Source organism: Eleginops maclovinus, chromosome 1 (assembly GCF_036324505.1).
Source record: "Eleginops maclovinus isolate JMC-PN-2008 ecotype Puerto Natales chromosome 1, JC_Emac_rtc_rv5, whole genome shotgun sequence".
Lineage (NCBI taxonomy): Eukaryota > Metazoa > Chordata > Actinopteri > Perciformes > Eleginopidae > Eleginops > Eleginops maclovinus.
This window is the reverse complement of record NC_086349.1, coordinates 25,719,295-25,732,394: the sequence shown is the minus strand read 5'-3', so window position 1 is coordinate 25,732,394 and position 13,100 is coordinate 25,719,295. Positions and strand designations below refer to the sequence as shown.

The following is a 13,100-nucleotide window of genomic DNA, read 5'->3' as shown; positions in this document are numbered from 1 at the left end:
AGGTTTCCGTTCAATGCCATCAATGTGCCGGGGGCTGCAGATGAAATGTAGCTTCTATAGCTACATCTGGCTCCTTTACATGATGGACTTGTGCTCATGTTACTTAATGTACACGTCCCTTTCTGTCAAAACCCTTAACTTCTTGATTTTATCCTATTGGACATTTATGTGGAATTAGCATATGAATTATTTAGTGTTGTGTGTCGTGAGGTCATATAGACCTTTGACCTTTGCACACAACATGGTATTAGCTCATCCTTAAGTCCAAATTGTGTACATTTGAACGAATCCCTCGAGGCGTTCATACTGAATAAACAGATATGATGGAGGTCTCACTCTCTGCAGGAAAGCATTCAGGCTGACGGAACAGAAGGGGGTATTTCAGAGGTTCGGGCTAGTCCTTTACCAGGTGAACTTATTGGTGTGGATGTGATGTTGTTTGAGGACAGCGTGCAGAGACTCACTCTGAGTAGTGCGAGTCCCCGGGGTCGCTGAAGGCCTGCTCCCAGTGATCGGGGGTCACTCCTCTGAGCCGGGGCCGCCTGCCGATGATCCCGTTCTCCAGCCCTCGACTCTCCCCCCCGCTGCTGGAGGCCCGGGGCCGGCTGGGGTATCGCTGGGGAGGGGGGACGCTGCTGCTGACACCTGCAGAGCCTCCTGCAATGACAGAGAGCACAGAGAGACAGTTAGAAATCTACAATAAACAGGGATGTTTTTGTGTGCATGTAAATGGTCTGCAAAGGCGAAAATCCCTGTGTCTCCTACACTCCCCCCCCCCCGCCTGACACGCTGGACTCCTTTGTTTACTTCCGAAACATGGTGACATCACTTTGGAACACTCGCACTTCTATTGGCTAGTGCTCCAACACATTGCACGTGATAGGCTTAGGGGCGGGGCATCTCTAAGCGGTTGACCAATCCCAACAGAGCCGGCCAGTTTTAAATGAAACAAATAAATAAATAAAATAAAAATAAAACAAAAAAATGTAAAAAAACACAGAAAAAAATGCAGTAAAACAAACAAGCAGATAAATTGTATTGAAAAAAAAATGTAATCTTTAAATCGGATTAAAAGAAGCCAGCATCGTCTAAAATCTTGGCCACTCTATTTCCTTTAACAGAGGCAGGAGGTGAACAGGTTCCTGCTGAAACCTGTGTTAACGACCTGATGCTGTGCAATCAGATGTGAGGAGAAAAACCCTGAGGTCAGCGTTTCTCTGAGCAGGCAGAGTGTGTGAGTGTGTGACCGTCGCATGCAGTACACCACCAGCAAAAGAGCGAGGCGTGCATGCAGTTGCTTCGCCGTCCTTGTATCTGTCCTTCCTGATCCAGGACGTAACGCGGGGATCCCACCCACACCTCAGTACATGACTCAGCAGAAATCAGTGTGCTCCATGCTGCCTGCTGCCCTACCTGCCTGCCTGTGGCTCTCACTCTCTGGATCTGTGCCCGCCTCCATCCTATCGGCTGCACCGCTCTGCCTCCACCTTTCCTCACACTCAGCCCCGTCTACACCCTCCCTCGCTCCCTCACCTCCTAATCTCCGACTCGCCTTCTGTTCGGCTCCTGTGAAGTTGTGAGACTCTCAAACACTGCCTTCAGGATTTTATCTGCACACATTTTGATGAAGTCGGGTGGAAAAATCCCGTTTTCAGGTGGTGATGCATTGCAGCTTAATTAAATATGGTTCTTTTTCTCCATTCAATTCATTTTACTGCTTCAGTTCCTGCACACTTTTCCAATATAGGTCAAAAACAACATTACATAACCTGCATCACCAAAGTAGAACTTCTAATCTACTGCATATAAAAGGTCAATAGTGTATTTTTACTCCACTACATTTCTTTTAAAGCTTTAGGAAATTGGAATATAGGTGTTTTACTTGTGATGGAGTATTTAAAAAATGATTGTTTTGGTACTTTTACTGGAGTTAAGGATCTGAATACTTCCTCTTCCTCTGTCCTTGTCACACCCCCCGAAGGCAGCGACCTTCCTCTGGAGGAAATCCAGCGATCGATGCCCCCCCGCCCCCTGGAGAGTTAGAGCATACTAATCTGCAGATGATTGATTCATGCGAGTATCACAGGCTGGAGCTGCAGATGGAGCGGTGCAGGGTTTCTCACACCAGAGGAGACCCTCAGTAAGTACCAATACAGTCAGGTAAAAATAAACCTCCTATCCAAATCTTACTTAAGCAAAGAAATGGTCTGCAGCAGTAATCATTCTGCACAAAAAAATGGCCTCCATGTGATAAAGATCTTTAAACTGGCCGTGGCGCCACTGGCTGGGGCACCTGCACCGTACGCCGGCGACCCGGGTTCCATTCCCGACCCGTGGTCCTTTCCGGATCCCACCCCGACTCTCTCTCCCACTTTCCTGTCCACTCTCCTATCTGATTAAAGGCAAAAAGCCCCAAAAAATAACTTAAAAAAACTCTAATTAAAGCTGTAAAATAAATGCAGTGGAGTGGAAGTGTCACACATGACTCAAGCATTAATGATAATAATGTGTGTTTATTTGACTCTTTTGAAGAACATTTTCACTTTAACTTGATGTGTTTCTATAAATGCTTACATTCTTTTACCCTTATTTCTCTGACTCATTTTGTTTCTATAAATATTTTATTTAGATTATTTTTATTCAAGTTTTTACTGCACAGTTATACTTTATCTTCTATGTTTTTATGAATATTTGTATTAATGTTATTTTTATTGCACATTTTGATTTTAACGTCTTATTTCTAATAATAATATTTCTATTGTTTATTTTATTTTATTCATGTTATATTTATTGCATTATATTTGACTTTTTATTTATATTGATATCTGAATTATATTTTTCTTAATTTTATTTCTTATTTTTTACTTTGACTGTTTATTTTAATGTTCATATTTTATTATTTTTAATTCTGACATTTTATTATTGCACATTTGAATTTGTATTTCTTCGGTTTAAAAACCTATTTTTATTATCAAATGAAAGCCCAATTTCCCCCGGGATAAACAAAGTATTCTGACTGAGTAATCACACAGGTTTGCACTCTAAAATAAAGATGAAATGATGCCTAGTATTTAATGTAACACAGTCAGTGTGCTGGACCCCCTCCCTCTGTACTATAACTCCACTTTACGCAGGGACCGTTCCACTGGCCTGAGAGTCCCGAGTCGTCCTCGCTGTTCGCCCCGTCCTCCACGGTCTTCTCCAGGTTGCTGAGGGACTTGCTGCGGGTGCGGAAGTTCCTGAGCAGGTTGCGGTGCTCCTGGTAGGTGATGGGGGTGCTCTCGGCGCTGATGTGCACAGGCCGGGGGGTGCCGTAGTAATTCCCTGAGACAGAGGAGGACACGGGAAAGGCATCTTGAGAAATGACGTCTTAATGGTTATACTGGAAGTGGTTGTTGCATTAATCATGTCTTTCTTACGGCGCCCTTTGCCCTCCGCACCATCTCACCGTCATTACATCTTTCTATTAATTAAACAATCATATATTTCCCTTTCAGCTTCATTTTGATTTAGCTTTATAGTAAATATTCTTATAGGTTTTATTCTAGTTTTGAACATATTTTTATTTTACTGTTTCGGTTTTTTAAATGTTATAACACATGTATTTCTGTATGTACGTGCTTCATGTTTCCCCAGGGATAATCCACTGTATATATTCTATATTCTCATTAAAGCCATCTGATAGCTCTCACATTTCTTGGACCGCCTCTCACATTTCTGCACAAAAGAAAGTATTTCATTTAGTTTCAGATTATTTGGTATTCTTTGTTACCTCTACATATTTCATAGTTCTTTTTAATATTCTGACTGAATTTAGTTCCTCTTCTTTTATTTAAATTCACATATATATATTGTCAATTTCTTTTGAGGATTTTTCAGTTTTCTGTAGTTTTTCTAAATTAAGTATTGTTTCATATTTCCAGTGTACTTTAATTCCTCACAGCTTTTATTTAAAGGTATTTTATTGTAAATTGTACATGCTTTTTGTAGATTTTACTCAGTTTTTCTTAAACATATCTTTATGTTATTCTTTTCCTATTTTTATATTCTAACCCATGTCCTTCTGTATGTACGTGCACCACGTCTCCCCAGGGATAATCCACTGTATACTCTCTCTATATATTCTATATTCCCAGTCAAAGCATCTGCTGCAGCTGCTGAAGTAGAAATGAAATTACCTCCACCCTGCATCTGTTTCAGAGAGGAAGCTTTAGATTACTGAACTCCACAACAACGTCAGCCGCCGCCACCATTTGCTGCTCGACCCCCGCCCCCTCACCCCCCCCCACCCCCCACCCCCCCATGCACTGGCGCTCTGCAGGCCCCAGAGCTGCTGATCCTGAAGTGAGGATGACATTCATGGCTGCCATTAAACTCTGATGAATTATGGATGCTAATGTATGGAGGCTTTTAATCAGAGGCAGCACTCTGACCCTCACATGGGGGGGAGAAACACCTGAGAGCATTAATGAGCAGAAAGAGAAGCGACCGACTGATACCAACTCTGTTAACCTCGTTCATCACAACACAAACCGGCCAATAGCTATCTGCTTATTTATTACTGCTAGTCTTAAACTAAAGCCTATGAGGAGCCTATGAGGAGCATCTCTAAAGCCATCAGCAGGGACTCCAGGAAGTGATGCACCTGGACAGGAAGTACAATCACAGTCATCGCTGTTACACCAATTTTTTAGTTTTATAAACCTGCATCCTAAACTTTATGGAACATAGATAGATAGAATCACACACATGCACACAGCAGAGCACACACAGTGAAATGTGTCCCCTGCATTTAACCCATCCTAGTACTAGGAGCAGTGGGCAGCTATTATGCAGCGCCCGGGGAGCAATGGGGAGGGGGGGATTGGAGGTGTCCGGTGCCTTGCTCAAGGGCACCACAGCAGGGCCTAGGAGGTGAACTGCGACCTCTCCAAGTAGCAGTCCACTTTCAATATTTCATGTCTGTTCGGGGACTTGAACCGGCGACCCTACGATTCCCAGTCCAAGCCCCTACTGACTGAGCCCTGCTGACTGATCTCACTGTATATTTTTGTATAACGACATTAAAGGCTTTCTGTTCTATTCTAAGTTATTACCTTTAAACTTCCCGCTCTCCAGCAGCGCTCCCGACTCCTCCAGGGAGAAGAACTCCTCGATGGAGACGAAGTTGTAATCCACCCCGGAGATCTCCCCGTCTCTGGGCTGTCTGGTGGTACCTGAGAGAGAAAGTATTAAATATGACTTCATACATCGGGTCAGAGCGAGAGAAATACTGCCAGCTCTAACGGGGATGACATGTCAATTAATCACACCCTGTGGGGGGGGGGGGCATGAATCTTAGTTAAGTGTTTAAATAAAGCGACAACTCAGCAAACTATAAATAGTCCCAGGCATCACAGTTTGACAAATTGTTTAAAAATAATTCAATGAGAGGAGACAACCTCCTGGATCATTTCTGGTTCGGTCTCAAAGAGCAGAGCAGAACGTACTCCGATATTTCACTTAAAGGGGGACCGTTATTCCACTTTTTCAGCTTCATATCAGTGTGTAGTGTCTCTCCTGGGACATGTCTCCATGCTCTAATGTTCAGAAAGCTTTATGTTTCTCATACTGCCTGTGCTGCAGCACCTCTTTTCACCCTCTGTCTGAAACCAGAGCCCAGTCTGCTCTGATTGGTTAGCTGCTCGGCTCTGTTGTGATTAGTCAACCACTTAGAGATGTCCCGCCCCTTAACCTATCATGTACAATGTGTTGGAGCGATAGCCAATAGAAGAGTGAGTGTCTCATAGTGATGTCGCCATGTTGAGGAAGTAAACACGGACTTCCGCCCCGTGTAGCGGGTGTCTGCAGGATCTGTAAATTAAATCCATCCTTCAGTGTTCTTCGGAGGCCGTCGTTTATATTTGTGACTTTGTTATACTTGCTGCTACTCTCGTTAACTTCCAGAAACTTACTATGGCTAGCTCAACCTCCCTCCCGCTCTTACACATGCACACGTGTCCCGCACTCTCTCTCGTAAAGGGACAGGCTGCCTTATGCTACTACTACAGTTTGAATAGTAAAACATCGGTATCGGCAGCAATTGTTATTCTTAACATCGGCCGACATTTTTGCAGTCGGTGCATCCCTAATAATTATATATTATAAAATGGCTTTATTTCATATTAATAACCTGGATCTTGAAAACAACTTCGCAAAGGTTGCAAAAATGCATTTCGTTGACAAAAAAACAACAAAAAATATCATAATACAAAAAATATATAAAAATATTAATAATAATATAAAAGTAATAATATAAATAAAATACTTTTACAATTATTATATTTATTTTTAGTGTCATTTTTTATTATTTTATAAATACTTTTATTATTATTATTATTATTATTATTTGTGTTGTTATTTTTATTATTGTAATTTAGATTTTCACTTAAAATTACTCTAATACCTTCTAATAAAAAGTACTTCAAAAGCACAAACTCAAACACCACCGGCCGTAAATAATCTCATAATTAATAATAAATGCGAACATGAATTAATCATAACAATAAACCAGTGACCTGTATAATTACAGCATTTGGCTCCCGGTGTAGGAAGGGAGCCTCCGGTGGACCTGAGCGCGTCCTCAGGTCTGCAGAGAGCGTTAAGCGGCTCCTCTTTATGATGAGCGGATCAATGAGAGCAGAATGAAACTTTAATGAGGCGCTGTGAACGTCCTAAAGTCTTTCTGTCACCATCGCACAGACGGGGCTCCGATGATCAATGCTCTGTCATCAGGAGGATCCTCGCTGACCTTGGGTCCAAACCGCAGCAGAGAGAAGCATCCTCACAGAATCACACGTCTTAATGTCTGAAGAGTTTCTGATCCACATTTACTAGCCTTTAAATGCATGTGCAGGCATGCAGTGTGAAATATATCACATTATAATTTCAGATCTGATTGTTCTGACCCAGCTCATTATGCTTTTTCTTAATCTGTCAGATCTGTTTTTGGTAAAATCACCCCTTTTTTGAACAAAGTTTGTATCTGGGATTTAATCATATGTTCAGAGAGGAAACCCTTTTCTCTCTTTGTATTATAAGTGTGTTTCCTGTTGAAGATGGCATATCCTATGGGACTAGGACACTTGATAGATCACATGTAACCATCGAAGGAACATATTTCCACTGCCAGTGTGAATGTTTGATTTTTAAATAATATTTTGCAAACATTTATTTGGAAATATTATTATTGTCATTTCTTCCATCAGATTTTCTTGTTTTTTGTGCACATTTTTATTGTATTTACTAAATGTATTTCTATTTTATTTGAATATTTCTTCAACATTTAAAAAAGTTCTCAACAACAGGATTTATTTCTGTTGCACATTTGAATTAATAATAATAATGATAATAATAATAATTATTATTATTATTATTATTATTATTATTATTATTATTATTATCAATAACATTATTAATAATAATAATAACAATAATAATAGTTTTTAATGTTATTATTATTATTTATAGAAAGCCTTTCCAGAAAACTCAAAGACACTTCCCACATAATAAATTAATATAAACAAAACATATAAAGAAATATATATATATAAAACACAACATTAATGAGTATATATAAATATATTCTGTAATGTTTTTATTTTTCTCTATCATTTTTATTGTCATTTTCTTCTAAACAGATTTGATTGTAATTATAGATAATTTTCCACCTATTTTGTTCCTTTTTATTATATTTATCTCTATTATATATAAACACTTTTTATTATATTTATCTCTATTAAATATACACATGTTTTATTATATTTATCTCTATTATATATAAACATTTTTTATTATATGTATCTCTATTATATATTAACATTTTTTATTATATTTATCTCTATTATATATAAACATTGTTATTATATTTATCTCTATTATATATAAACATTTTTTATTATATTTATCTTTATTATATATACACATGTTTTATTATATTTATCTCTATTATATATTAACATGTTTTATTATATTTATCTCTATTATATATAAACATTTTTTATTATATTTATCTCTATTATATATTAACATTTTTTATTATATTTCTCTCTATTATATATTAACATTTTTTATTATATTTCTCTCTATTATATATTAACATTTTTTATTATATTTATCTCTATTATATATATTAACATGTTTTATTATATTTATCTCTATTATATATACACATTTTTTATTATATTTTTTATATTTAAATTGTGATTTTCTTCTACACAGCTTTCATTTACATTCTTAATATTTTTACAGGATTTCTTCACTTTTATATTCATTGAAATTCCCCCTCTACGTCTCTCCAGAAACTTATATATTTTTGACAATGTTTTTTGTATTAAAGAAATCTACATTTTCACCATCCTTTCCTTTTGTGTGACTGGGAGCATAAAGCTCTCTTCAGACGCTCTTGGCTGGCTTTTATAATTTCCTACAGCAATATAATCTTTAACCCCAATCACCAGTGTGTGTGTCTGTGTTCCCATTGTGTTTTACTCTCCACGATGGAGTCATTTTAATTTGCAGATTGAACCGCGAGCCGTCCGCTTCGACCTTGAGACAATAATTCCTTTCCCGAGACAAAATCACACATGAGCCCAAACTGAGGACGAATGGCCGTCCTTCTGCAGGAGGGAGTCACACCCAGATCCCCATAAAACCCGTGATTAATGCACGGCCATTGCTGGGAGCAGACACAATGACACATGCAAGAGAGCACGCAAACACACACACACACACACACACATACACTGACACACACACACACATGTGGACACAGACGTTAGAGAGCAGAGGCTCCATCAGACCGACCTTTTCTCTAAAAAAAAAGGCTCCATGGATTTAGATTGAAGAGGCACACACACACACAAAAACACACACACACACACACACACACACACACACACACACACACACACACACACACACACACACACACACACACACACACACACTTATAAAGTATATAAGTATAATACTGTCTTTTGAGATAATGGCTGCAAGTACAGATTACTAAAATGATCCGTTAAAATGCACTCAGCGAACGATCCTCTCTGAACGTTACATATTATTTTTCTTCATCTTATTTTGCACGTTTCTGCACAGAACCATCCCCTGGGAAAACGTCTTTCAGATCTGTATTTATGTTATTTTATTTTCCTGATCTATCTTGTTCATATTTTAATGTATTCAGGGTTTTCTCTAGACGTGACGTTGGAGAATTTCCTAGCAAGAGAAAAACCATAACGCACTAAAGCAAATTCTTACTCTCTCTTTGCAATTTGATTTGTCAATCTAGTTTATAAAGTCCATAAAGAATGAGCAAACATCACACTGAATATCTGCTGAACTAATAAAAGGACTAATAAACCAAACGTTTATTGAACCGCTGCAGACACGCTTTCTATTAATCGATTAATCGTTTCAGATCATGTTGAGTTTTACTTCGCCTTTCATTGAGATTCCCAGAGGCAGCGTTTCCTCCAGAGGAGTTTCACCCTCTCCCCCCGGATCATTAGGACACTGTCTGAGGCTTGACAGCAGTTAGAGAGGTCTGATTGCCTGTCATTATACCTCATTGTCATTTTCATTATGACTCCACCTGTTGAAGCCGTACGATGCAATCTACGTTGATGCACATTTCTAATATTTACATAAATATTCTTAATTTTATTCCTTATTCTTGCTTTAACTTCTTATGTTCATATATATTTCATTATATTTTATTATTTAATGTATTATTAGACATTTATTTACATCCTGTTTATTTAAATATCTTTATTTTACATTTTAAATTATTTTTTATTTTAACTTCCTATTTTTATTTGATTTATTTTTGACATTTTATTTTTAAACCAATATTTTTATTACATTCTTATTTATTACTATTCTGACCTAATGCACTTTGCTCCATGCTGCACCATCACTGTGTTTGCACCACTTAAAAAACACATTATAAGATTATAAGAAAGCCACTAAATGAGAGGTGTCTAATTAAAGATCGTATAGCAGAAATTACATGTTGGTACCCCCCCCCCCACCCCCACCCCCCCAGGACTGGCAGTAACTCTCCAGCTGATTCAGTGTGAGGCAGGGATTCATTACCCATGCACCCTCCTAGGATATATATATGACATGTCAGCAAGGGGGGCCAGGATGGATTATTGACATCTTCTTCTCCCTGTAGGCGCTGCACACTGATCCAGGGGGAGACAGGGGTGAGGGGTGGGGGAATGAGGAGGTAATTACACTGAAACACCCAGAGAGAGAGCTGTCTGTCAAGAGCCTCACATACACAAAGAGCGGAGGGAGGAAGAGCGGAGGGAGGAAGAGCGGCGGGGAAAAGGCCACAGACAACGCTGGAGAGACGCATTAGAATAACTGAATGATGATGTTTCTTATCTCTGACTCAAGCCGAAGACAATTAGAAAGAGTCTTTCATGGGGGGGGGGGGGCGGGGGGGTGTCAGACTCTGAATCATCCAATGCTCAAATGGTTAGAGTGATTATACAAGTATGCATGGGAAAGTTCAGGAGGCTAATGTGAAGTCTTGCACAGAGATGATATGAAAAGGAAACAAAAACGTGTTGTATAAAATCCAATGTATGAACACCCCCCCCCCCCCCACATCCTTTAGATAGTTGTTGCTACAGCCAGCATTTACTTAATTCTGTCGTTCATTTCCATCTTTGTGTGCTGCCCTTCTGACTGTAACGATATTTCTCGCTTCAGTGCCGGCGCCGACATCAGAGGACATTGTCTCATCAAACGGAAATCCAGGGACTGATGTGTTCTCTCTAAATAGCACGGCGGGTACTAAAGCACAAATGGAGAAGAGGAAATAGCATCTGGATTTAAGAAATGCAACCCAAACTGAGGGCTATTTTGCATCCGTTAAATGTTTTCTTTTAGACTAGTGGAAAGACGACATCTAAAATCCATCTTCAGGAGTTTATTCCACCAGCTTTGTCTCTTTGTGTCTGCAGATTTCTCCTATAGATTCACCAAAATGTAGCATTACAAAATCCTTCATTTGCATTAAAAAACTCACCATTTCAGAAAACTTGTAATACAAAAAACTATTGTCTTAATGTAAGTAATCAACCGGGGAAGTTTCATAGTGAGATCTTTACATTACATTCTTTACCCTACTCACCTGTAGTGTGCACACAGCTGAAAATGCCACAGAGGCCGACAGCCGCAGACTCGTTACAACGACACAAAACATTTCCACGAGGAGAAACGCGTTGCAGCTTTTATAAACAATGCAACACAAATGTGCCAAAACACGTGCAAATAAAGAACTTGATGAAACTGCGCAAAAACAAAAAGCTGCAAGAAGCTGAAAACACAATGGAAACCAGGGGGACACTAAAAAGTGACGCACCCAGCAGGGACAGGAGCGCTTGGGGACGTTCAGGGTTAATAAAGTCGGACAATAAAGATGTTATAGTATGTTTGAGTGTATCATTGCTTCAGATTTGCAGCGTTTCCATGTGTTTTGGCGCATTAGTGTTTAAACTGCAGCACATTTCTCTGAATGAATATTGGGCCGTGGTGATGCACTTGCACCTGTCGGCCTCCGTAGAATCTCCACTTCAGTAGCACTTACTCACACCAAACTGTCCACCCTCATCCCTCTCTGTATTCTAAAGCTTTCTACAGATGTTCAGACACCATTCAAGGCCTCTTGTATACACACTGCCTACTAAAGACATACAGAAAATCTATTTGTTAAGGCTTGACATGAAGAGATACATTCCCAAAAACCAAGAATGAAACAAGGATTTCCACCCTCCTGTTCTGCAAAGGTATGCAAGTTAGCACATATTTACCAAGATAATGCCTCATTTGCATAAAACAACAACCCACTTCAGAAAACGTGTAATACAGAAAACTATCGTCTTATTGTCAGAAATGAACTGGGGAAGTTTCACGGTGATATCTATCAGTTCAATATGTTTACCCTTTCCACCTGTAGTGTCTTCCCTTTAAGACTTGCCTCTGATGCAACTCAATCGTTACCAACAACAACAACAACAAAGAGAGCAGGAACATACATGTGATCCTGAAGGGGGCCACAATGAGCCGCTGGTGAAACCTCCTCAGCATTAAACACAGCTGCCTCCTCGATGCAAAACAACAAAAGGAATAAAGATCTGCTCCTGTGTCTCTGCACCGAGTGATGGTTTCCCTCCCGGGATCAGGTTAGCATGCGTGTGTTGGTATCGGCATGAGAACAACAGCATCTTACTGTGACTTCTCCTGCAGGTCAGAGGATTACAGCCGGCTCAGCCCAGTGTCACTCTCCCCAAAGAAACGCTCCAATACGGGAAGCTGTTTCCAAAAGTTTGACACCACCGGCAAGAAAACGCTGGACTTTATTTATTCATTGTGTGATAATGATCACACTCAGGCTGTGTAACCTGGGGAATTATTCAAATGAGCACAACTCATAGCAGTATGGCATTATTACTGTTAAACTACATTTTGAGCAATAATAAAACAAATATAGCATTTTATTTCATGTGATCATATTAAATTATATATTTCTTATATTTAATTTTATTTAATTAAAAATTATTTTTATTTAATTCAATTAATTTAATTAAAATATTGTATTTATTATTTATTTTATTTATGGAAACAAATCTTTGTTTTTACACATTTTTCATTTTCTTTTTTATATTTATATTTGTATTTATTTCATTTTATTATTTGATTGTATTACTTTATTATTATGTAATATTAATGCTCGCAATCCAACTTCCCCTGGGAAAAAATGAAGCAATCTGATTGTGATTAAACACAGTGTTTTTAGGAAGCTGGACAAATAGCTGTTTTCTGATTTATCTAAAATGTCCTCTTTAAATCTCCTCCTGTCTCCTTATTCATATTCTAAAAAGCATTATTCATCCTCTAAATAAGCAGCTGCTTGCAGATGCACGCATGCACGGATGAGTAATGAGAAAGCTTGATAGGAATTAAAATGCAATTATAGCACAATATGAATATGCATGCAGTCTATTAAGATATCTTTTCTGGGGAGTTTTGACCTGTCAGTGGTG

General features: G+C 38.7%; 1 protein-coding gene across 1 annotated transcript in view; it reads right to left on the bottom strand.

Moving 5' to 3' along the window:
* Nucleotides 1–13,100, bottom strand: part of LOC134870885 (membrane-associated guanylate kinase, WW and PDZ domain-containing protein 2) — a 59,642-nt gene that overhangs the window by 21,257 nt on the left and 25,285 nt on the right. Inside the window, 3 exon segments of the mRNA XM_063893390.1 lie at nucleotides 465–657; nucleotides 3,151–3,324; nucleotides 5,097–5,216. Of these exon segments, the coding sequence (XP_063749460.1) occupies nucleotides 465–657; nucleotides 3,151–3,324; nucleotides 5,097–5,216 (487 nt within the window).